General features: G+C 42.5%; 1 protein-coding gene across 3 annotated transcripts in view; it reads left to right on the top strand.

The window, feature by feature from the left end:
• LOC140481162 (cohesin subunit SA-2-like) overlaps positions 1–26,978 on the top strand; it is a 151,897-nt gene that overhangs the window by 80,728 nt on the left and 44,191 nt on the right. For all 3 annotated transcript variants that reach the window (XM_072576931.1, XM_072576929.1, XM_072576930.1), the window contains exons 15-21: positions 5,799–5,913; positions 10,661–10,778; positions 10,867–10,970; positions 16,881–16,973; positions 19,713–19,808; positions 22,398–22,601; positions 25,947–26,017. In XM_072576931.1, coding sequence (XP_072433032.1) covers positions 5,799–5,913; positions 10,661–10,778; positions 10,867–10,970; positions 16,881–16,973; positions 19,713–19,808; positions 22,398–22,601; positions 25,947–26,017 — 801 coding nt within the window. The remainder of the gene's footprint in view (positions 1–5,798; positions 5,914–10,660; positions 10,779–10,866; positions 10,971–16,880; positions 16,974–19,712; positions 19,809–22,397; positions 22,602–25,946; positions 26,018–26,978) is intronic.

The following is a 26,978-nucleotide window of genomic DNA, read 5'->3' as shown; positions in this document are numbered from 1 at the left end:
CCCACACTACCACCTAACTGCGGTAGTGCTTATTTTTCCCCAGCACCCATGTTGTGTCTGTGCAGGTGTGAGACACAAAGTGCACAAGTCTCTATTCGGTTTCCACCACCAGGAAGATAGGAAACACCCGAGTGGCCAGTGACAAGCAGTGCCCTTCACATCAAAGGGCAATGCTGTGTGATCAAACAGTGAAGGGGGAAGGCAGGGATTAAATCAAAATAGAGTTGGAGGGGGAATAATACACTCCACTCCCTGCGGCGCCCACCTCTCCCTGAACAACTCCAGGGTGTCGGTGGACACCATGTGCAATCTCCTGGTATTTTTTCTTTTTTCTTTTTTTCTTATAAACCCCCACACTACCGCCTAACTGCGGTAGTGCTTAGGTTTTTCCCTCAGCACCCATGTTGTGTGTGTGTGCGGGTGTGAGACACAGTGAGAGACACAAAGTGCACAAGTCTCTATTCGGTTTCCACCACCAGGAAGATAGGAAACACCCGAGTGGCCAGTGACAAGCAGAGCCCTTCACATCAAAGGGCAATGCTGTGTGATCAAAACAGTGAAGGGGAGGGTAGGGACTAAATCAAAATAGAGTTGGAGGGGGAATAATACACTCCACTCCCTGCAGTGCCCACCTCTCCCTGAACAACTCCAGGGTGTTGGTGGAGACCGCATGCAATCTCCTGGTGAAATCTGTCAGCCAGGGTTCTCTGATTGGCTCAGGCTAATATCCCCAGTTGGGGACCTCATAGTCAATGAGGTCCACCTGGCCCTTGTTCCAATCACTACAGGAGGATACATTGCAAAATATCTGTGGCCAAGCCCACTGCTTTTCAATGGCCTGATGGACCTCCAACACAAGAACTAAGAGGCACCTGTAAGTGTACAAGTGTATCCCTCCATCACAAGTTGCAAAGATGTAGTCTTTCAACAGTTATCCTTCTAAAACAAATCACCCCAGGGCAATTTTGGGTCAGGTATGTCAGCTTTCTGAGCATTTATCTGTGAACTGTTTTCCATAATATCAAAATGTGCCTGTTCGCAGTGTCAGTAAGAGTCTGTAGATAGTAGCTCCACCTGCAGGTGATGTGTAATACACTGCATTGAAAATAAGTGATTATCCATTCAGGCTGTGGCAACTTAATCCTAATCTACCGTAGTGGGTTGGTTAACTCAATTGGCTGACTGGCAGGTTTGCAATGCAGAGTAATACCAACAGCGTGGGTTCAATTCTCTCACTGGCTAAGGTTATCATAAAGGATTCTCCTTCTCGACCTCTCTGCTTGCCTGAGGCATGGTGACACTCAGATCAAACAACCATCAGTCATCTCTCTCTCTCTCTCTCTCTAATGAGAGAGTTGCTTTATTGGGGTTGGGCTGGGGCGGGATGGCGGTTCCATAATATAAATGGGCTACAAGTTGTTGTTGTTGTGGCGGCATTTTTGAGGTCTTCAGAGTCCTTGAGGTTGGTCATACAATTCTCAACTCCCCAGAAAAATCCAGACATGAGGGCGACCAATCAGAGAATAGTCTCCCTGGTAAACAGAAGAGAAGGAAGAGCCATTCCTCCAATCACGAGGCAATTCTCGCTTATTCCTGCTGCTGATAGGCTCACCAATGAGAGGGAGAGAAACAACGTGTTTGAAGGAGCAGCAGATAGACGGGGCATCAGTGAGGGAGTTGGGGGGTGGGGGTGTGGGGAGACAACTTTAGCTGAGGCTGGAATTGACAGTCTTTTCCTGGTTTCCAAATGTTGGGTGGGTGGGGATGGAAGGATCTGTGGGTGTTGGGGGGGCGGGGCGTAGAAGGAGGGTGCAAAAAAGGTTGCAGAGAGAGAATGGAGGGCCATGAGTGTAATGGAGGGAAACGATGTTGCAAGATGCATGGGGAGGAAGAGAAGACTTTAAGATAGGAGTGTGGGGAGAAGGGAGCCGTTGTAAGGATGTGGGGAGAGGAGAGGACTGTAAAATAGTTATTTGTGTAGAAAAGGTGCAGGATGGGCATGGGGGCTGTAGTGGAAAATGACATTGCAAGAGGGAATGGAGAGGGAGGTTGCGATGGAGAGAGTAAGGTTTTAAACCTGTTGACAAATAGCTCAGTAACGCCTAAGAAATCTTTAATCACTGAGGTAAGGAATTCCTTGCAAATTAATGTGAAATCGATAGATTAATGCTGTTTAAGTTCAGGAGCCGCTTTACTTGTGTTCAATGTAGTGGGTCGTACTGTAACTATGTTAATTGTTACACATGTCTGAGATTGAGATCTGAATGCAGTAAGACAGGATATTAACTAATGCTAAAATGCTTCAACTTTGTACATGTATAATGGGAGCACATTAATGGTGACCTCACCAATCTATTTAAGATGTTTTCAGGGTGATGGCTTTTTGAATGTAGAAATATGTGTCCATTGTTTTGGAAAAACAAATTGTTTCTAATTTTAGATTGAATTAGATTCCCTACAGTGTGGAAACAGGCCCTTCCGCCCATCAATTGTCTGTTATCCTAAACAAATTTAAATATTGTAATATCTAAGAACTTTCCTTGTATGTTTTGGCTTTAAATTCAATGAAGAGATGATTATTGATGATTTTTTCTAATTCTGTTTCTCTCTGAGGACAAATAGTTGGGAGGTAATGTTGCGGGACGACGCTGGGTAGGCCACTTTGGAATGTTGTGTGCAATTCTGGTCTCCCTCCTCTTGGAAGAATGTTGTGAAACTTGAAAGGGTGAAGAAAAGATTTGTAAGGATGTTGCCAGGGTTGGAGAATTTGAGCTATAGGGAGAGGCTGAATAATCTGGAGCTACATTCCCTGGAGTATTGGAGGCTGACCTTGTAGAGGTTCGTAAAATCATGAGGGGCATGGATAGGATAAATATACAAGGTCTTTTCCCTGGGGTGGGGGGAGTCCAGAACTAGAGGGCATAGGTTTTAGGGTGTGACAGGAAAAATGTAAAAGGGATCTAAGGGGCAACTTTTTCACGCAGAAGGTGGTGCATGTATGGAATGAACTGCCAAAGGAAGTGATGAAGGCTGGTACAATGACAACATTTAAAAGACATCTGGATGGGTATATGAATAGGAAGGGTTTGGAGGGAGATAGGACTAGATTAGGTTGGGATACCTCGTCGGCATAGACATGTTTGACTGAAGGGTCTGTTTCCGTGACTCTATGACTCTAAATACCCTTTATGTCCACACTAATATTGTATGTTTTATTACTCTGTGACTGCGCCATATAATAAATGAATTAGTGAAAACAAACAAGGAGCCCCCAAAAATGAAAATAACTCTTGAGAAAATTTCAAGTGGTGCACTTGAGGGAGGAAAAGTTATTTTATCTCTGTAGGCATATCACGGTCTCCAGGCAACAATGGCTCAAGGATTTGCTGTTTGATGGTTCTGATATTCCTCAGATCTGAACTGCTCCCTTGCCATCATTTTGCCAATAGTTGTGCTCTCCATTTCCAGTGAAGTAACAAAAATGGAGTGGGACTCGCTTTCGGAAATATTTGGGCTTTTCCTTTCACCCTCTATTGGAAAGGCCATTGCATTTACATATTGCCATTCATGACCCTAGGATGTCTGAGGTTTTGCAATGAATGGCCACATTACACACAGACAGCTCCCACAAACAAGAATGAGATAAATAATCTAAGATTAACGATTAATGGTAATTTATATGGTTGAAAGATAAACATTAGTCAGGGATGAATGTTTCTACTCTTCTTTGAAATATTGCCACAGGACCTTTAACATAGAACATAGAAATGTACAGTACAAAACAGGCCCTTTGGCCCATGATGTTGTGCTGAGGATTAATCCTAATGTAAAATAAAATAACTTAACCTACTCTCCCCTCAATTCACTGCTATCCATGTGCATGTCCAGCAGTCGCTTAAATGCCCCTAATGACTCTGCTTCCACTACCACTGCTGGCAACGCTTTCCATGCATTCACAACTCTATGCGTAAAGGACCTATCTCTGATGACCCCTCTATACCTGGAATATGGGAAGCCTTCAGAAATGAAATAACAAGAATCCAGAGAAAGTATATTCCTGTCAGGGTGAAAGGGAAGGCTGGTAGGTATAGGGAATGCTGGATGACTAAAGAAACTGAGAGTTTGGTTAAGAAAAAGAAGGAAGCATACGTCAGGTATAGACAGGATAGATCGAGTGAATCCTGAAGAGTATAAAAGAAGTAGGAGTATACTTAAGAGGGAAATCAGGAGGGCAAAATGGGGACATGAAATAGCTTTGGCAAATAGAATTTAAGGAGAACCCAAAGAGTTTTTACAAATATATTAAGGACAAAAGGGTAACTGGGGAGTGAATAGGGCCCCTCAAAGATCAGCAAGGCAGCCTTTGTATGGAGCCACAGAAAATGGGGGAAATACTAAATGAATATTTTGTATCAGTATTTACTGTGGAAAAGGATATGGAAGATATAGACTGTAGGGAAATAGATGGTGACATCTTGGAAAATGTCCAGATTACAGAGGAGGAAGTGCTGGATGTCTTGAAATGGTTAAAGGTGGATAAGTCCCCAGGACCTGATCAGGTGTACCCGAGAACTCTGTGGGAAGCTGGAGAAGTGATTGCTGGGCCTCTTGCTGAGATATTTGTATCATCGTTAGTCACAGGTGAGGTGCCAGAAGACTGGAGGTTGGCAAACGTGGTGCCACTGATTAAGCAGGGCGGTAAAGACAAGTCAGGGAACTATAGACCAGTGAGCCTGTTGTCAGTGGTGGGCAAGTTGTTGGAAGGAATCCTGAGGGACAGGATGTACATGTATTTGGAAAGGCAAGGACTGATTAGGGATAGTCAACATGGCTTTGTGTGTGGGAAATCATGTCTCACAAACTTGATTGAGCTTCTTGAAGAAGTAACAAAGAAGATTGATGAGGGCAGAGCAGTAGATGTGATCTATATGGACTTCAGTAAGGCGTTCGACAAGGTTCCCCATGGGAGACTGATTAGCAAGGTTAGATCTCATGGAATACAAGGAGAACTAGCCATTTGGATACAGAACTGATATAAAAGAGACCTAAGTAGCAAATTTTTCATGCAGAGAGTGGTACATGTATGGAATGAGCTGCCAGAGGAGGTGTTGGAGGCTGGTACAATTGCAACATTTAAAAGGCATTTGGATGGGTATATGAACAGGATGGGTTTGGAGGGATATGGGCCGGGTGCTGGCAGGTAGGACTAGATTGGGTTGGGATATCTGGTCGGCATGGACGGGTTGAACCGAAGGGTCTGTTTCCATGCTGTACATCGCTATGACTCTAATATCTTAAAATTATGACCCCTTGTGCCAGTTAATCCTGATCATCTCGCTGAGAGGGGAGATGGGGTAGCCTTCAACAGTGTGGAACTTCTTCATAACCATACAGGAATGTCAGCATGTATTATGTCTTCATGTTTCTGGAGTGGGACCTTTCGTCCACTATACTCTTCCAATGAAGCTTGACTTAAGCTTGAGCAACAGACCCACAATCTTGTTGAATTACTCTTATGTTGCTTCTATTGTACACTGATAAAAATGCCTGAAGAAATGATGCCATCTGTTTGCTTTGGGCAATAGGCCCATCTTCAGTAGAACTGTTGGTTCTTTGGAATATATCTCTATACATTAATGGGTCTTGGTAGAAGTGTCATTATTTGCAGGGGGTTTCTGAACCTACGTCAATATTTGTCGAGATTTCAGTAAAGAGCCAATGTGTACTTCAATTGAGAGCTGAATTGTTTGACAAAACAAATACCAGATGTACCAGTCAATGGAAAATGTCTGTTTTAGGTTGTTTTGCAGCCTGGAGTCTGAAGTACAAGATGAAGTGCCTGAGAGAAAGGAAAAACCCACCTGCAATCTCAACCATCTGTTAACCCTTGTTAACTTTTATCAGGAGAGTGAGGTAAGATGTATGCTTGTAGCACAGTAATATTAAATATTGATCACTCATGTAAGGTCTGACACAAGGAAATAATTTGTTATGATCCCAACCGATAGTAATACTAAACAAGTCAGATTCCAGAATGAAAGCTAGCATGATAGATCATATGTTTAATTTTTGCAGTTGGTTACCATGATGGTTGGTTGTTGAAATATATTCACATGTATTGTATTTTTTAACAGCACAGCAGAACATAAGTTTATTGCATAAAAGAAAAAAAAATCAAAGTTACATAAGACAATGATTTTTTTTCTTCTTTTATGCAAGTTACCTAAGACAAATAGTTATTTGGTGGTACAGAACTTGAGTAGTGCTGAAAAAAGACACATTTTGTCATAGTTTTTCATCTTGTGCTCATCAGGACAACTTGCAAGAATACTAATTTAAAGGGAAATCTTGTATGAAAGGAGACTACTGATTGGTAGTGGACCCTGATTGGTAGTAGCGTTGTGATGGCGAATGCACCAGTTAATAGTGATTGACAGTTAGCAGTCAAGCTTTGTTTACATTTTAGAGCAGGCAGGTTGACTCTGATAATCAGAGCATTGCCGTGTGGAACCAATGAAGGGTTGCCTTCTATTTTGTTGAATTGAGACAAGTACATTGCATGAAAACAAAGTTTAAAACTATTTCCTAACATGATCCTTTTATTTAATTCCAGAAAAAAAATCACTCCTATTTCAACTTTGATGTGTTTAATTAACTGACTTCTTTCAGCTTCTTTTCCTCTGATTGTGGAGACAGTTATATGACTCATTTCTGACTCCACTGACATGGACCTTTCACAATAGATAGTCTGTCCATTTTACACCTAATCCAATTTTCATTTCTGTTACATTAGTTTTGTATTGTACACTTGACATGGCAGTATCCAGTGAATCATGAATAGTCTTTCTTGTGGGATGTAAGGGGATGATGGTGGTGTCCTGGTACTTTCGTTAGACTAGTATCCAGCCTCATGCTTTGGCAGTGAAAGTGAGGATTGCAGATGCTGGAGATCAGAGTCGAGAGTGTGGTGCTGGAAAAGCACAGCAGGTCAGGCAGCATCCAAGGAGCAGGAAAATTGACGTTTTGGGCAAAAGCCCTTCATCAGGAATGAGGCTGGGAGCCTCAGGGGTGGAGAGATAAATGGGAGGGAGGTGGGGTTGGGGGAAAGGTAGCTGAGAGTGCAATACGTGAATGGAGGTGGGGGTAAAGATGATAGGTCAGAGGGGAGGGTGGAGCGAATAGGTGGGAAGGAAGATAGATAGACGGGCCATGAGGTTGGTGCTGAGCTGGAAGGTTTGGTACTGGGATAAGGTGGGGGGAGGGGAAATGAGGAAACTGTTGGAATGCACATTGATGCCCTGGGGTTGGAGGGTCCCGAGGCAGCAGATGAGGCGTTCTTCCTTCAGGCATCGGGTGATAAGGGAGTGGCAATGGAGGAGGCCCAGGGCCTACGTATCCTCGGCAGAGTGGGAGGGGGAGTTGAAATGTTTGGCCAGGGGGCGGTGGGGTTGATTGGTGCGGGTGTCCCAGAGATGTTCTCTGAAGCGCTCTGCAAGTAGGTGTCCTGTCTTCCCAGTGTAGAGGAGACTGCATCGGGAGCAACGGATACAGTAAATGAAATGTGTGGAAATGCCAGTGAATCTTTGATGGATGTGGAAGACTCCTTTTGGGGGCTTGGAAGGAGGAGAGGGGGGGAGGTGTGGGCGCAGGTTGTGCACTTCCCTCGGTGGCAGGGGAAGGTGCCGGGAGGGGAAGGTGGGTTGCTAGGAGGAATAGACCTTACGAGGTTGCAATGGGAATGGTCTATATGGAAAGGAATATATCTCTGGTGGTGGGATCCATTTGTAGGTGGCAGAAATGGCAGAGGATGATGCAATGTATATGGAGGTTGGTGGGGAGGAAGATGAGGACAAGGGAGTTCTGTGCTTGTTGCGGTTGGAGGTGTGCGGTTCGAGGACAGAGATGCGGGACATGGATGAGATGCGCTGGAGAGCATCATCAACCACATGGGAGGGGAAATTGCGGTCTTTAAAGAAGGAGGCCTTCTGTGATAGACTGGTCCTCCTGGGAGCAGATGCGGTGGACTTGAGAATACGGGATGGCATTTTTGCAGGAGGCAAGTTGGTCGGAAGTATAATCCAGGTAGCTTTGGGAGTTTGTAGAAAATGTCAGTGTTGGGTCGGTCAGGGTAGGGGAATGGGTCTGGGTCGGATACTCTTCAGAGGGTCGGTGTGGACTTGTTGGGCCAAACTGTAGGGATTCTATGATTCTATTAAAATGGTTGATTATGTCATATAGTAATTACAGATTAGTTGAGAGATATTTTTGAATAGTGTTTCAGAGAAAGAGTGAGGAAGATGGAGGAGAGTTTAGTGAATGAACCCCAGAGCTCAGGACATAGATACTGAAGGCACAGCTGCTAGTGGTGAACTAATGAAAACTAGAGGTACACAAATGGCTGGCATGGTGGCACAGTGGTTAGCACTGTGGCCTCACAGCGCCAGAGACCCAGGTTCAATTCCTGCAAGTTAGGTGAATTGGCCATGCTAAATTGCCCCTAGTGTTAGGTGAAGGGGTAAATATAGGGGAATGGGTCTGGGTGGGTTGCTCTTTGGCGGGTTAGTGTGGACTTGTTGGGCCGAAGGGCCTGTTTCCACACTGTAATCTAATCTGAAAAAAAGGCCAGATTAGAGGAGTACAGATAGAATTATAGAGTCATACAGTTTGGAAACAGCCCCTTCAGTCCAACAAATCCACGCTGATCCGATGTCCCAATTTGATCTAGTCCCATTTGCCAGGATTTGGCCCATATCACTCTAAACTCTTCCTATTCATGTATCCATTCAGATACAATTACAACATTTAAAAGGTATTTCATCTCCATCACTTGCTCTTGCAGCTCGTTCCATACACACGCCACCCTTTGTGTGAAAAAATTACCCCCAGGTCCTTTTTAAATTTTTTCCCTCTCACCTTCAACCTATCCCTTTCAGTTTTAGACTCCCCCACCCTAGGAAAGTGGCTTGTGAGGCAAGGAAATATTACAGATAATTGGAAGGTGGAGGCTACTGAGGGATTTGGAAACCAGGTGAGATTTATAAAATTGAGACATTGCTGGATGCGGAGCTAATATAGGTCAGTGAACACGAATGTGTTGAGTGACATTGTGATGTGAGCAGCAAAGGTTTAGAGGACCTCATCTACACACAGGATGGAAGATGGGAGGCTGGCCTGGAGCATTCTGCCTGATACTGTGTCTGCAATACACCAGTCCAGTCAATTATACTCAAGTGTGACTTAGCTACTTTTAACATTAAATGCCTTGCAAGTTCCTTTGTCCTATGGCAGTACTGGTGGAAATCCTTGCTTGCCAGGAATGATCACTGGAAATTACAGACATGAGCTATGCATTTGGCTTATTTCCAAATTTCCAGTTTCACTGGGGACACTTGCACAATTGTTTTTACACACTTGCTACATGATCTCTTGATTCAGCACTCAATATATTAAACAGCAGACCACTGACACATATGCATTTGTCAGTGTATCTGAATACAGAGACCATTACACAAGCATTTTAAGAAAAGATAATTTCTCATCAGAATTCTTAACAATTGTTATTAATGTAAAACAGTACTCAACTTCAATGTAGGTGCATGACTCATGATTTTTTCGGAGTAATGTTCACATTCATAAATCCAGTGTGCAATTTTCCTGCTCCTTGGATGCTGCCTGACTTGCTGTGCTTTTCCAGTACCACTCTAAAGCAGACCATTCAGTCCATACAGCCTCTCTGAACAGCATTTACCCTACCCCTGCAACCCTGCATTTTCCATGGCTAACCCACCTAGCCTGAACATACGTGAACACTATGGGGAATTTAGCATGGCCAATCCACCTAACCTGCACAAATTTGGACTCTGGGAGGAAGCCAGAGAACTCAGAGGAAACCCACATGGACATGGGGAGAATGTGCAAACTCCACATAGACAGTCACCTGAGGGTGGAATTGAACCAGGCATTGTGAGGCAGCAGTGCTAACAACTGAGCCACTGTGCCATTTTATTAAAAGTATGTCTAGGTGATTTGTAGAGGCCTTATCAAATACTGAGACATGTAGAGAGCTGTTAGGTCAGATGACCAAATAAGCAATGAAGTAAACCAGAGTCACCGAAAGGTTACAGTGTAGAAGGAGGCCATTTGGCCCATCTGGCCCATCACAGTTCAGTGCAAGAGCAATTCGTCTCATCCCACTTCTTGGCCTTTCCCTGTGGTGCTGCAATCTTCAGATAATAATCCAACCCTCTTTTGAAGGCCTCAGTTAAATCTGTCTGCACCACACATTCCAGATCCTAATGCCTTGCTTTGGCAAAGAGTTTCTCCTCAGTCACCATTGCTCCTTTTACCAGTCACCTTAAAATGATGACCTCTGGTTCCTGACCTTTCTTATAATGAGTCTCCAGTTTCTCCGTAACTACTCTGTCCATGTTCCCCATCATTTTGAACTCCTGTATCAATTCTCCCCTTAATCTTTTCTTCTCCAAGGAGAACAGAAGTGATGGAGAGACAGATTTAAGGAAGGAATTCCAGAGTGCAGAGCCAAGGAAGCTGAAGGCATAGCTATCTAGGGCAGAGTGATTAAAAGTCCAGCTAAATCCATGGAAGGGAAAACTGGGCAATTGCACATTGAAGTTTAATACTTGCACCTTGTCATCTTTAGGGGAACGCACAGTCAGCCTATCTTGTTGACAGTCTCTGGGATTGTTCAGCATTCATCCTAAAGGACTGGGAGTCCATGACGGCTTTATTACTAGAAGATGAAGACTCTGGAAAGGAAGGTAAGGAAATTGGTGGAGGTCTTGAGACCGGAATCTCTGCTGAAAGGTGCAAGTCAGTTTTCATTTACAGAGTCCTCTTCGTTTCCAGCTTTGACCAGCTTACAGAAGAAAGCACTGGTTGAAATTATGTTGAGCACAATACGACAGGCTGCAGAAGGCCATCCACCTGGAGGTCGATGTTTAGGAAAGAAGGTTAGTCTGTCATTGATAAATTTCCTAGTTTTATTGCCATCTGGGACCATTTGTTGTAAGGAACACCACTTACAGTGTGGCACTCAGCATGAATATGGGGAATTGCTTGACCACAAAGACCAATATCCTCCTGGTGTGTCTTCCACCTTTCAATTGGTGCATGATGCAGTGATAATGGGGCTGTTGCAACCACTCTCTGTCCTCTAATGAAATCTCGTGTTATTCCTGAATACTGAGGTTTGACCCAAAATGTCACCAATTAGCTGGCTGTTTGGTTTTGTACTGAGACGAATTTTTGTTTTAATGTTTCTGTGCTGGGAATGTGAAAAGCAAATGTTTAGTTGAAGTAACTTTACCAATTTGAGTGTCCAGTGTGGAGTATTGCCAGTTGAGGATCCAGGTGCTTGAACAAGGCACTTAGGAACAGAAGTAGGCCATTTGGCCCTTCAGGCTGCTTAAATCAAGGTTGATACTTAGTCAGAAATTGCTGGAAAAACTCAGTAGGCCTGGCAGCATCTGTGGAGGGAGAAACACAGTTAACACATGGACCCAGTGGCTTCAGACTCTTCTGAAGGAGCATTGCTGGACTCAAAACATTCCCTCTGCTTCTCTTTCTGCAAATGCTGCCAGACCTGCTGATTTTTTTTTCCAGCAATTTCTGTTCTTGTTTCTTTGGGTTTTTTGTTTAGCTCAAGATTGTGGTCTCATCTCCAACTTCCTGTCTTAAACCCATGCTCCCTTGATGCCTTTGGCCATCAAAAATTGATCTTACTCAGCTTTGAATGAATGTAAAGGTTTAATTCAGCTACTTTCTGGGAAACAGTTTAAATATTGGTGGATCAGTATGTTAAGATCATCTTTGTTTTGCTCTGGGGCATCAGTGTAATATTGTCGAGTGTAATATTGTTGTTTGGAATTTAATACTGATGGCTCATATGCTGATGCTTATTTAACCACTTATTGACCTTTCTGGCTTTTAAAGGATTAAAATACCTTTATTGGGTTCCTATTGGTCCTTGCTCCCATTCCTTACCATAACAGAACTCCTATGGCACAGAAAGGGCTCAATGGGCCATCATCTCTGTAGCTATTCTCTGAATAAACATCATGACTCAGTGCCATTCTCCTGCCTTTTTTCCCATAATCCTGAATATTGTTTTGATTCAAATAAGCTAGTGCCTTCTTGAATGCCTCAACTGAATATGTCTCCAGCACAGTTCTAGGCAAAGCATTCCAGACCCTAACCGTACATTCTGCAAAAGAGTTCTTTTCTTGCATAGGACTTTGCAAATTACCTTAAATCTTTGCCCTCTGGCTCTTGATCCTTTTACAAGTTGGAGCAGTTTCTCCCTATCTCCCTCCATGTCTAGACTCCTCATGACTTTGAAATCTTCTATTACGTCTCCTCTTAGTCTTCTCCTCCCCAGTGGAAAAGGCTGCAGCTTCTCCTATCCTCATAACTGAAGTGTCTCACCCCTAGAACCATTCTTGTAAACCTCTTCTGCACTCTCCAGCCTTTCTGGTTTGGTGCATAGAACTGTGCACAACATTCCAAGTCTATGTTGTGAATTAAACAAGTTCACCATAGCCTCCCTGCTCCTGTACTCTATCGCCCTGTTAATAAATCCTCGGATACTGTATACTGCATTGGCGAAGCATGAGTCTCTTTCCCTCAGACCTGTTGGCCTCTTTCTTCTCTCACTGTCACCGAATATAGCATACAACAACCCAGAAAAATTATTCCTGAAAAAATGCTGGGATTCTTGGATAAATTGAGTAATGAATAGTAAGCAAGATCTGTGAGGTGGCAGAGTAATAGTACCCATGGAGGTAGTATATTGGCAAGGATAGAGAAATGGCTCCGGTTAGGGACTCATGACCAGTGGGGTTCCACTGGGATCAGCGCTGGGACCATAACTGTACTAATGGAAGAAGGAAGCTATTGTACTGTAGCCAAATTTGCGCTTGACACAAAAAATAGGTGGAATGGCAAGTTACGGGAGGAATACGGACAGTTTACAGAGAGATTGATAGGTTAAGTGAGTGGGCAAAAAGGTGGAGAATGAAGTACGATGTGGGAAATTGAGAAATTATTCATTTTGTAAAGGAGAACAGAGTATTATGTAAATGGAGGAAAACTGCAGAAAGTTGCAACAGAATGGGGACCTGTGAGCACTTGTGCATGAAACACAGATGCAGCAGGTAATGAGGAAGGCTAATGAAAGGTTTGGCCTTATTTCAAGGGAGTTGGAGAATGAGAACAGAGGACTTACTGCAGTTGTATAAAGTGCTCTGACATACTGTGAGTGGTTTTGGTCCCCTTATTTAAGGAAAGATATTGTTTCATTTGAGGCATTCAGAGAAGATTCACTAGGATGATCCCTGTTTTGGAAGGATTTGTATTGTGAGCAAAGGCTAAACAGGTTGGCACTGTCCTGGAGTTCAGAAGAATGAGAGATGATCTCATTGAAACATACACGATCCTTAATGGGCTTGACAAAGTAAATGCTGAGAGGATGTTTCCCCTCATGGAAGAGTCTACGACCAGAGGGGATAGTCTCAGAATAAAGGGGTGGTCAATTTAAGACAGATGAGGAGGGATTTCTCCTGTCAGAGAGTTGTGAGTCTGTGGAACTCTGTGTCACAGAGAATTGTGGGAGCTGAGTTGTTGTTTATATTGAAGGCTGACGTAGATTCTTCATCAGTGGGGGAATCGAGGGTAATGGGGAAAATGCAGAAAAGTCGACATGAGGAATGTTGGATCAGCCATGATCCAATTAAATGGCGAAGCAGGCTTGAAAGGCCAAGCAACCTACTCTTATTCTTATTTCTTATGGATGTAAATTTTCTTCTGAGATGTCCAATACTTTATTAAGTTGGCGGGCAGAATCCAGATGCTTTTCCGTAATACAGAGGGTCCTTTGGATACACCATTGTGGCTTGAGTGTTACAGACTATATCTTAATGAATAGGATAGACTGAATTGGCTGGATTGTCTTCTGTAGAGGGGTTTCTGCCAGAAGGTCTTTAATTATGAAGGGGTTTTGAGAGGGTATCTGTAAATATCAAAAACATAGGACAGTCTCTACTAAATCCAGTGGAGAAATGAGGAGAAACCTTTCAATCCAGCAAGTGAATCATGCTGTTAGAAGGAATAGCTGAGACAAATTGTATCGGTGGGTTTAAGTGGGAGCTGAACAATCACACGAGAGAGAAAGGAATTGAAGACTATGTTGGTAAGATTAAAGTTGGAACAATAGAAGCAGCCTGAGTGGGTGGGGTCAAGTTCTGACCAAACCAGGGTTTTTAGTTTTAGTTTTCAGCAGTTCATGGGGGCTTGAAGCTGGATGTGGAAACTCTTATTCCTTTCTCTGTTACTATATTGAAACAGTTAATTAGTTTTGGTTAATATATTATTATTTAGTTAAGCCTTTTGATAATGTTACAGTTAAGTCAATTATTTTCTTTTTATGTCTGTACATTAACAGAAGTGTAAAAATTACGTGTATTTTGCTTAGAGTAGTATCTGGAACATAATGCTTTACGCTTACCTTGAAAATAAAAAGTAAAGAAAAGGTCTAGGCTATCTTTTAAATATATTTTGAGGAGGTTTGGTCTGGTTCATAACAAAAATGTACTGTAGTGAGTAATATCACACTATGGGTCATATGCATGACAGTATAGTTGCTAAGCCAGTTTGGAAGAATGTAATAATGTAACAGAGACTAAAACCTAAATATGATGGTTGAATATGAGGGATAATACAAAACTGTACTAAAATTGCTGGTATACTTTGGTTCCTGTTTTTTTTTGTACACTGGCGTGATTGTCGATACTTCAGTTGTCTTTGTTAAAAATTACACAACACCAGGTTATAGTCCAATAGGTTTATTTGGAAGCACTAGCTTTCTGAATGCTGCTCCTTCATCACCTAGGTGATGAGTGAACAGTGAGACGATATTAAATCTCCAAACAATATGGTAGAAGGGTGCTTTTCTGACAACTTTTTGTAAGAGACTTATTATAAATGATTTGGATGTGAGCAGAAGTGGTATAGTTAATAAGTTTGCAGATGGCACCAGAATTGGAGGTGTAGTGGACAGCAAAGGAGGTTACCTCAGATTACAAAAGAATCTTGATCAGATGGGCCAATGGGCTGAGAAGTGGCAGATGGAGTTTAATTTAGATAAATGCGAGGTGCTGTATTTTGGGAAAGCAAATCTTAACAGAATTTATAGACTTAATGGTAAGATCCTGGGGAGTGTTGCTGAACAAAGAGACCTTGGAGTGCAGGTTCATAGCTCCTTGAAAGTGGAGTCGCAGGTAGATAGGATAGTGAAGAAGGCATTTAGTATGCATTCCTTTATTGGTCAGAGTATTGAGTACAGGAGTTGGGAGGACATGTTGCGGCTGTACAGGACATTGGTTAGGCCACTGTTGGAATATTGCGTGCAATTCTGGTCTCCTTCCTATCGGAAATATATTGTGAAATTTGAAAGGGTTCAGAAAAGATTTACAAGGATGTTACCAGGGTTGGAGGATTTGAGCTGTAGGGAGAGGCTAAACAGGCTGGGGCTGTTTTCCCTGGAGCTTCGGAGACTGAGGGGTGATCTTATAGAGGTTTACAAAATTATGAGGGGCATGGATAGGATAAGTGGCCAATGTCTTTTCCATGGGGTGGGGGAGTCCAGGACTAGAGGGCATAGGTTTAGGGTGAGAGGGGAAAGATATAAAAGAGACTTATGGGGCAACGTTTTCACACAGAGGGTGTTATGTGTATGGAATGAGCTGCCAGAGGAAGTGGTGGAGGCTGTTACAATTACAACATCTGGATGGGTATATGATTAGGAAGGATTTGGAAGGTTATGTGCTGGGTGCTGGCAGGTGGGACTAGATTGGGTTGGGACATCTGGTTGGACCAGTGCTGTACATCTCTATGACTCTAATTGGGAAGTCTAGAAGATAAGAAAAACAGTGCAAATGGTTACTGTTTGAACAGATGTAAGGCACAACATCACTGCATGCTGAAAATTTGGAAGCTGTGACCAGAGGAAGTGATTGAAACAAATAATATAGATGAAGATAAAGCAAAGCTAACCAAGCAGAGGATGGAAAAGGGAATAGATGGCAGATTTAGATGGGAAAGATGAGAGGAAGATTGAGTGGACCATGAACCGTGCAGGGACTTGTGTTTCAATGCAGTATATCCTGTGTAATCATAGAATCTCTGCGGTGTGGAAACAGGCCCTTCGGCCCAACAAATCCACACTGATCCTCCAAAGAGTAACCCACCCAGACCCATTCTTCTACCCTATTATCTCATATTTACCCCTGACTAATGCACCTAACCTACACATTCCGGAACATTATGGGCAATTTAGCATGGCTAATTCACTTAAACTGCACATCTCTGGATTTTGAGAGGAAACTAGAACAGTCGGAGGAAACCCACGCAGACAAGGGGAGAATGTGCAAACCCCACACAGACAGTTGTCCAAGGCTGGAATCGAACCCGGGTCCCTGGTGCTGTGAGGCAGCAGTGCTAACCACTGTGCTGCCTTTCATAACACTGCATAATTCATACTTCTATCACCCCACTTTGATTCTTCAACATGTTTGCAAATACACATCTATTTCTTGTTCACTGTTACCACTGCTGTGAAACTGTGGGTATTTATGTCAGTGGATCCATAGCACAAGCCTGGATCCTGCTGCCACTCCCTCTCCTTCCCGAAATCTCTGATCACTTCCTAAGGATGGTTAATGAGGTTCTGCTTTGACATAGATCTTGTATCGACATTGCAGAATAAGCCCTGGTGAGTGGATGTAAATGTTTAAAAACGGCTCTATCTGACACACGTAGTCTTACAGTGTGGATTTATCTGCCTTTTGCTGGGGATTTTCTTCTAGATTCAAATGACGAAAGAGAGAAAATCGCAGATTGATGATCGGGCCAAGCTCACTGAACATTTCTTCGTGATACTTCCACAGCTTTTAGCTAAGGTACGTGAGGCGCTCTATGCTGGACTGTGCCTCCTGGTTTTTCCAATTGTATTTCCTTGCAGTTGACCTACTTAGTAAAGGTGTTCATGAGCCACAGAACTCAGAGTGTACCATGATCAAATTCCCACTCTATGTTGAGTATTACAGCTGAGCAAACGAGAGGGCTGTAACATTCCATCACTCGACAATGTGTTGGCTGATTAACCATGTTCAATGCCTGAGCCCTGATCTGTAAGCACATAATCTAATAGCGCAGTCAGAGGCTGCTCCCACCATCACACCCACGTCTCCAATTCAGTCCATTATCCTCAACATTCCACCCCCCAAACTTTCTCCTTTTGATTTTTGTTATTTCAGATGTGTAGCCAAATCCCTTTTCAAAGCGCCAATTGAATCTTCTTGCAAAACCTGTTCTGGTAGCTCATTGCAAATGGTAACAACTAAATGCCATCTGCAAAATGCGTAGGAGCATTCAGTAAGGAGAGAATGTTTAATTTCACAGTTTAAAAAAAATGCTTCCAGCATCAACTGAGACTGGCATGGAAAAAATGACTGTGTTCAGGCATTAATGGTGAGGAAGGGCTTCCTACATAATCAAAGTCCAGTGTGAATCAATGGGACAGGTTTTTGACGTCCTGCTCGAGGGGAAGTTCTTCAGTGGGAAGAGCAAGAGAGTGAGTCTACTTATTTCAGGTGATCGTTCCCCCATACTCATCCCCTTGTGGCCCCAGGATTTTCTGGCGATTTACGATTGAATGTTTTTGGGCATGCACCTATTGTGGATACAGTATTTAGTATTTCCAAGATGAACTAGAGACAGAATTCTTGGCCTCACTCTCTGATCAATTTGGCCATTACATTACCTGGTACAGTTTGAACAAAGTAAACATGAGAGCTTCTTTCTTGGAAGGTCTGCAGGTTACCCTGAGCAAATTTGACAATTTTAAAACACATCTTGAAATGTACCGATTCTCTCTGCACGACCACTGTACAATGTAAAACCCCAGAATCTTCTGGTGAGAGCTCTGTGCTCACTGTCCTGCATTAGCTTCCAGCCAAGTAAGATTTAGATTTTAAAATTTTCATTCCTTTTTTTTCAAAGGCATCTGTGGACTCACCCCTTCCTGTGAACACTCCAAAGTATCTGTGCTCATCTAATTCTGGCCTCATGACCACTTCCAATTGTAAATAGAGTCATATAATCATACAACATGGAAACAAACCCTTCGGTCCAACTAGTCCCCGCTGACCATCATCCCACACTAAACTAGTGCCATCCGCCTCCGCGTGGCCCATAACCCTCCAAAGATTTCTTATTCATGTACTTACCTAAATATCTTTTAGACACTTGTATATCTTGTAATTGTACCTCCATCCACCACTTCCTTCAGAAGGTCATTCCACACACGAACCACTCTTTTTGCAAAATAATTGCCCCCATTTCCTTTTTAAAATCTTTCTCCTCCCAGCTTAAAAATATGTCCCCAGTCTTGAAATCCCCTCACAGTGGTCATGTCTTCAGTTCAAGAGATGCCAATACTCTCTTATTACCCTGAACTCACTGTCTAGCCTTCCCCCTTTAAAAAAACTCCTGAAAACCTCCCTCTTTAGACAAGCTTTTGCTAATCTGATCTCATGGGGCTCGGTGTCATACTTTGTTTTCCTGGGAACACCTTGGCACTTTTTATTAGTGTTATGAAAGTTGTTGTTGTTCTGCCATCTGGCAGGAATGCAGTCCGGGATCTCTAAAACCTGAAGCTATTGTCTTGTTCCCATTCTGAAATACAGGGTGTGTGGTCCTGCTGGAATTATCCCACTCCTTGAGTGTGCACAAGCTATGTCTACAGTCCTTTTCAGAGAGAGGAAGGTGATTGTGTTAATAATCCAGAGGCCCAGGATACATGGGTTCAAATCCCACCATGGCAGCTGGTGGAATTCAAGTTTAATTAATTAAAAATTTTGAATTTATATTTCAGGTACGGTGCCACCAGACTAAACATCCTATCCTAAAAACCCATCTGGTTCACTAATGTCCTTTTTTAGGCAAGGAATCTGCCATCCTTACCTGGTCTGGCCCACATGTGACTCTAGACCCACAGTCTAGATTAGAGTGGTGCTGGAAAAGCACAGCAGTTCAGGCAACATCTGAGGAGCAGGAAAATCGACGTTTCGGGCAAAAGCCCTTCATCAGATCTATCCAATGATACATTTTACTGTTGGACAGCCCAGCAGACCCAAAGGGGGAAGATGTATTCAACCCTGGAATGACCTGGCATTCTTTAGGTCAAAGGTTAGTGAAAGGAACCAAAGGATTTTCCTGCTCCTCAGATGCTGCCTGATCTGCTATGCTTTTCCAGCACCACTCTAATCTAGACTGTGGTTTCTAGCATCTGCAGCCCTTGTTTTTACTCTAGACCCGCAGCAATGTGTTTGACTCTTAACTGCCCTCTGAAATGGTCTAGTGACTCACAAGTCAAGGACAATTAGAGATTGCTAATAAAAGCTGACCTTGCCAGTGATCATCAGGGAATTAAAACAAAATATGGCCAGCTGCTTCACCTGAGGAGCCTCAAACCTGATGTCTTCAGGAGTTAGGAAGGTAAAGCAAATTGGATGGAAGTGAAGAGTAAAGTGGTATTTAAGACCCTTGAAGCTATTTAATAAGAGATTGAGTCTGTTGTGCAACTGGAAGAGAATTGGACTTAGTTAATTCTGCTGTATTTTTTTAAAATTCTGCAGTATTCTGCTGATGGACAGAAAGTAATTACAGTCAACCTTCTGCAAATACCTCAGTACTTTGACCTGGAGGGTTATGGTACGGCACAGCTAGAAAAGGTGAGCCAGCCAATGCCATTACCTTGTTACTGATAAATAATGAGTTAAAGGAGTAAATATGTGTGCCGTTAAAGGAACATCTTAAGTGACTAAAACAAAAATCGTAAAAATGTGAAGAGAAATTAAAGGAATAAGGAATGGTTTTTCATAATGTGGGGCGGAAGATGGCATGGTAAAAATGGAAGAAGGTGTTGAGTGGAATATTTATAGGGAAGAACAGGTAGGAGGAGAAAAGGGGAGATAATAAATTAGTAACATTTATAATGTAGGCAGAGACTGGAAAGGTTTTGAAGATGAGTGAAGTGATTGTCTATTCAATAATACATTTTACTGTTGGACAGCCTAGCAGACCCAAAGGGGGAAGATGTATTCACCCCTGGAATGACCTGGCATTCTTTAGGTCAAAGGTTAGTGAAAGGAACCTAAGGTTTCATAAAGGTTTTCAACTTTTCCGTCCATTCAGTTCAGCCTTCCAGCTTCTTACTGTCTGTAACACAAATTTCTTTTGACAAATAGTTCAAATAGAACTCTCACATTGTCAATGGCAATGAATTATCTGAACAGCAATCATCTTTACAGGTCTGTCAGCCCTGATATGATACCTTGCTGTCTCATTTAGAACTCCCATCTTCTCCCTTACCATTCACAATCCCCCATCGCCCACTCTTTTATGTATACATCAAATCACACAGAAACCTATCACAGCAAAATTCTGATAAATGATATTTCTCTCACCTCTGGCCTCCAATGTCACTCTGTTGTTATCTATGTTGACTTTATCAATTCTGTTTTGATCTGTACTCCTCTCATTCTTCCTATTCCCCATACATTATAAGTGCACTGTCCAGTTCCTGTCTACTGTTATCAGATGTTCCCAAAGACCAGAGAGTCCAGAACCAGGAGTTAGATTCTAAGGATATGGGGTGAGCCAGTTAGGACTGAGATGAGGAGAAATGTCTTTGTCTAGAGAATGGTGAGCCTTTGGAATTCTCTGCCACAGAAAGTGGTTGAAGTCAGAACATTGAAGATTTTCAAGGAGTTTGATTCAATACTTAGAGCTAAAGGAATCAAAGAGTACTAGGAGAAAGTGGGAACACTGTACTGATCAACCATGATCATATTGAATAGCAGGGCAGGCTTGTGGAGATGAATAGGTGAAAGTGAGAACTGCAGATGCTGGAGATCAGAGTCTAGATTAGAATGGTGCTGGAAAAGCACAGCAGGTCAGGCAGCATCTGAGGAGCAGGAAAATTGATGTTTCAGGCAAAAGCCCTTCATCAGGAATCCCTTGAAGGGATGAATAGCCGACTCCCATTTCCTCAGTTTCTGTGTACTGCCTTTTTCTTGCATCTTCACCATGTTGAAATCAAGTCCCATTACACAATGTCTGAATTCTTTGTTCCCAGGACCTTTAACCCCGTCAGTAATAATGTTTAAGTAGGCACATAACACCCATCAGTTTAATAACAAGGTGAGTTTCACCCAGCACGAGGTAAATGTAAAATCTGCATCAAAGCTGAAAACTGCTGGAGATGTGAAGATGAAAAGGGAAGTTGTGCTGTCTTTGGTGGTTTATAAAAACTTGGCTAAAAGATCGGGAGAAGATCCAAGGGATTGTGAGGAAGAACTATAGAGTTTGGAATATTATGCTTGTTGCAGAGGCTGCTAGTTAACTCCACTGACACAATGGTCGTCAATTTGCTGGCCAGTTACATTTTGCTGCCTCATGGTCAGTCACTATATTAAAAACATACTTATGTTAACTAAACCAGTACAATGTAAAATAATATGACATTGACAAAATCTTTTAGATTTTCCTGTCACTTGGAGAGAGTCTAGATGGCTAAGTATGAGTGTGCTTTTCATTTTGTGGTGATATGAGCAAAAAAGGTTATTCCTAAAATTAGACAATGCTCTTCAATGATGCAAAATAAATTTAGAAGCAGAATTTATTACTTAAATATTTAAGCATCTCTAGCAACAATTTATTTCCTCTAGGAATGAGCATCCACAGTTTAAGTTGTTCCCTTCCTACGGTTGAGAGGTTTAATGGTGTTGCAGGAACATAAGTCTCATTTTAAGAGGTACTTTCTCTCTGTGAAGCACTGGAGCTGGCTTTTTGTGGTGGGTTTAGTTGGTAACTGGTGTGTAGTTACAGCAATTTGATGAACTTCACCCAGAGGTTGAGGGCAAGCTGTTGCTTTTTTTGGTGAGGTTCGTGCTGGACAGCCACAAATTCTTCAGCAAATCGTGACAAGTTGTAATTAACAGGACATAGCTTCCTTGCTAGAGGTTGCTGGGTGATCGGAGTCGAGAGTGTGGTGCTGGAAAAGCACAGCAGGTCAGGCAGCTTCCGAGGAGCAGGAGAATCGATGTTTATGCCCAATCTTGACTCTGATCTCCAGCATCTGCAGTCCTCAAGTCTTCGAGTTTCTGGGTGATTTACATGTTTCATAATAAATGAGTTATTATAAGCTATTAGATTCACCATCACTTTGGCAGCAAATTCTGAGGCCGGTTTCTCAAAGAGTTTGTTAGTGGGAATTTTGCTGATCTTCCACGAGGTGATTTTTCTTTGGGAATTCACAGCATTTGGATACCTTACTGAAGCAGTTGAAGGAAATTGTAGAGGAACAGACAGATTCTGAAGTCTTGGAGTTCTGTTCGAAGACGTACCTTGTTCTCAGTAATGAAGAGTGGGCTACTCAGGACCAAGTAGATTCTGCAAAGCATCAACTGTTTGACCAGCTGGTGACCAGGTTCAACAGGGTGCTGAGGAACTTCCTCCACAAGGTACGGCCTTTACCTTTTCTATTTCTCACCTTTATAGCATGCTAGCTAAACTGCAGGTACAGTATGGCTAACCTAAAATGAATTAAAAACACAGACAAGAGGAGCAGAAACCAAGGGTCACTGCTCTTGCCATGAAGGCCACATTTGGCTGGATGTGGCATTAGGGAGCCCAACAAGTTAGGGTTCTTGTGATGCAGTGGTAGTGTCCCTGCCTCTGAGCCAGAGAGTCTGGGTTCAAGTCTGTCTTGCTCCAGAGATGTGTCATAATATCTCTGAACAGGTTCATTCAAAGCAACTTCAGATTAGGTCAAACTTTCAAAGAGAGGAGCTCTAACAAAACTGGCGTCAACAGGAATCGGAGTTGGGGGGGGGGGGGGGAGCAGTGTGTCCACTGGCTGGAGTCATACCTGGAGTTTTGAAGAGAATGATTGTGGTTGTTGGAGGTCAGTCATCTCAGCTCCAGCAGGAGTTCCTCCGAGTAGTGTCCCAGGCCCAACCATCTTCAACTGCTTCACCTATAACCTTCATCATAAGGTCAGAGACAGATGGTCACCAATAATTGCACAATACTCCACATCATTCATGACACCTCATGTACTCTAACAGTCCAGGTCCAAATGCAGCAAGACCTGGATAATATTCAGGCTTGGGCTGATAGCTGGAGAGTGACACTCACATCACGCAAGTGCCAGGCAATGAATATCTCTAGCAAGAGATAATCTAGGACCGAAGGGTCTGTTTCCATTCTGTACATCTCTATGACTCTATAATATCACTATAGCTGAGTTCTTTATCACCAACATCCTGGGGTTGCCATTGACCAGAAACTGAACTGGACGAGCCATATAAATACAGTGTCTGCAGGAGCAGATCAGAGACAGAGAGTAACTTGCCTCCTGATTGCCAAAGCCTGTCCACCATCTATATGCCCACAAATCTGGAACATGATGGCATATTCTTTGCTTGCCTGGATGGATGCAGTTCCAGTGACATTCAAGAAACTCAATACCATCCAAGGCAAAGCAGCTGTTTGATTGTCCCCCATTCACTACTGTAAATATTCATTACCTCCACCCCTAGCAGATAGTAGCAGCAGAGTGTACCATATGTAACTCTCCAAGACTCCATTGTTAGCACCTTCCAAACCCATAATCTCTGCAAACTGGAAAGACATGGGCAGTAGATACTTAGCACACCACCACCTGCAAGTTCCTCTCTAAGTCACGCACAACCCTGACTTCAAAATATACCTCCATGACTTCAGGGTACTTGGGTTAAATTCCTAGACCTCTCTTCCAAACAGCACTTCGTTCCCAAGGACTGTGTCAATTCAAGAAGGCAGCCCACCACCAGCTCAAGGGCAGTGAGCAGTGGGCACTAATGCTGGCCTGGCCTGTGATATCCACATTCGACAAATGTATGATAAAAATAAAAAAACGAGCTCCTAAGGAGTCAATGAGTTGCTTCAGAGTCAACCAAAACCCAAACCAGAAATGATCTCCCATCCCTTTATCTCTGAGAAATACTTGGGAATCCAAGTTACAGCTGGGAATAAAGATTCTCCCAAAACCTGGAGGACTTTATAGTTAGTCATAGAGTCACTTGCTCCATAGAGTTTTAGAGTCATACAGCACAGACACAAACCCATTGGTCCAACTAGTCCATTGCCAACCGGAATCCCAAACTAAACTAGTCCCACCTGTGGTTGGTCCCTACCCCTCCAAACGTTTCTTATTATGTAACGTATAAGTAAGTCTCAGGAGCAGCTGTAAGATCCACGCTACTCTCAGTCTATCATCATAGCCCGACAAAATAAAAAAATCATATAATGCCACGTTATATTTCAAGTTCATTTGGAACTTCCAAATAAACCTGTTGGACTATAACCTGGTGATATGATTTTTTTAACTTTGTTCACCCCAGTCCAACACTGGCTCCTCCATATCATTACAAAATGGAAGTGAAGTTAACTTGGAACATATAACCTGAGAAACTTTATAAGACAGTGCTCTTCATGTTATGATAATATCATTGAAGGTAAACTATCCAGAGAATATCTAACAGCTATTTATCACCTGTTGGAATAAACTTCATAGTTTAAGTTGTTTGAGCCTGAGATGCTGATTGGTGTTACAGGAACACAAGACTCCTCAGTAGAAACATAGTCCCCCTGTAAAGTGACAGTCCAGCTGTCCTCCTTTGCTGCATGTTGTTATGAAGGTGTAAGGGGTACTGTGTCTTTAAGAGAGTTAAAAGCTAGCAGAAATACCTGACACAGCACCAAGTGTTTCGAACAAGATATAATGTAACATTTGGTCGAACGTCTCGATTAGCTGGTTGCCTAGAGATGACAAAACAAATTTGAATTATGCCAATCGGTTTAAATTAAACCCTGAAAAATACCAAACTCCAATCAAGTTTGAATTTAGTATATTGACAATCTTAAAAACCAATGACACAATCCAATGCTTTGGGGTTATAAGACTGGGGAAAATTGAAGAGTTGGGAAGAGAACAACCAAGGCACCAGCATCTGCAGACTGCCCAGAGAATAGCTCTCTTAAAGGTACCTTTATCGATCAGTAACCTGTGAAATGGAAATCCCTAAGGAGAAGAAAAGAAGACCGAGGAAGAAACTAGAGAAAATTCGAAATCTGGCTAGTTTTGAAAATTTTGGATTTTTGGTAAATCTTAAGTTTTGTCAGACTAGTATTATAGAAGGGAAGATAAAATGTAAGTTAGAGGAAGGAGTTGTAAACAGTTATTAGTTAATTATTCTCTATTATACTTTAAGAAATAAAGTTGCTAATTTTTACTTTAAATAGTTCTTGGCCTCTCGAATTTTCACAGATTACTGGATGGGATAAACCTTTTCTGCGTTGCTGGTTTAAATTGAGCAGGAGGGTTTACCCTGTGTAGTAACAGTGTTGAAGAACTAGACCATGAAAAACAAAGGAATCATAGCAAATTAAATGAGACTATTTAGTGTTCACCACATACACTATCCTCTGTGGTGCCCACTGGTTGCAGGAGGCCATGGTAGACATTTAGGACCACACTGTCACAATGTCTCAAGGCACAATGCAATGAAGTGTTTTTAGAAAGGCAATGACTGTGTTTGTGTCAAGAAACCTGACAGTAATTCTGCAGCAGTGACATCCTGTAGACAGTCACTGACCTATTAATCTGCACTTTTGCTGGCATTTGGTTGAATGAGGAATAATGGGATAATGCCACAAAAGAATGCCCTCCTTTTCTTCGAGTGAGTCAGTAATACTGACCCTTTGGTGCTGATTCTGCTGCTGTAACCTTTTAGTTATTCACATTATGATCTGTTGTACCACAGGGAGGCCAGTTTGGTGACACAGAGTCTTACCAGATGTGGTGTGCATTGAAAAGAATCACAACCTTCCATAAGTAAGTGAGACATTTAGCAGTGGTAATTGATGGCTCATGTAACTGGAAGCTGTTTGAAAAGATGTGTGTTGCTATGTTTCCCTCTGCAATAGAAAAATTCAATTAAAGACTGGAGAGGCGGGAATGAGGAGTAATCAGATCAGGCATGATCTTATTGAATGGCGGAATGGTCTCAAGAGGCCCACAGGCCTGCTCCTGCTCCTATTCCTAATTCATGCATTATCTTGCACATTATCTACGTTACATTTATCTCTTCACTGGATGGGAAGCAAGTTCTATCTTAGCTTAAAATGACTGAGCCAAGTGCCTCTGTTGCCGTGCATTGTGATATCTGCTTTCCCTCTGCTCTTGGTGGGTGTTTATTTACTTTATTCTGATTTTCGTTCTTGAAGATCTTTTCTCTTCAGGATATTGTGAGTCACTTCTTCCTTGTGAGTGGCCATTTTTTTCTCATATGTGAGATCTGATTTTTAGCTTGTTCTCATTCATAAAATCCTGAACTAGTATAGCGGTTAAACTAACATTGTGGTAACTTTACTGGGTAGTAATTCAGAGGCCAGGACTTAATGATCCTTGAATTTGAGATTAAATTCAATTTGTTGCAAAAACTATGCAGTCTGGTTTACACATGTTCTTTCGGGAAGGAAATCTGCCATTCTTTTATAGACAATGCTTTTTGTCAATCCAGATTGTAATGTAGTTGATGTTTAACTTCCCTCAGCAAAAACCCCAAAACCCAAACATTTGTCTGAAGCATAATAAATATTTGTCTTGTCAGTGATCCCTACATCTGTGAATGAATGAAGATAAAGCACAAACAGACACCCATCGGTGTTCTGCTTTTGAAGTGTGAGTTAAACCACCCCCGCCCCCCCACCCACATATTCTCCTCCGTTCTGTCAGTTTGCTTTCTCCTCCAAGCATTGATCCAATTCCCTTTGGAAAACTGATTGGAAAGGAT

The sequence above is a fragment of the Chiloscyllium punctatum genome, chromosome 9, assembly GCF_047496795.1.
Source record: "Chiloscyllium punctatum isolate Juve2018m chromosome 9, sChiPun1.3, whole genome shotgun sequence".
Classification (NCBI taxonomy): Eukaryota; Metazoa; Chordata; class Chondrichthyes; order Orectolobiformes; family Hemiscylliidae; genus Chiloscyllium; species Chiloscyllium punctatum.
The sequence above is the reverse complement of the archived record's forward strand: the minus strand, read 5'-3'. Positions and strand labels throughout refer to the sequence as shown.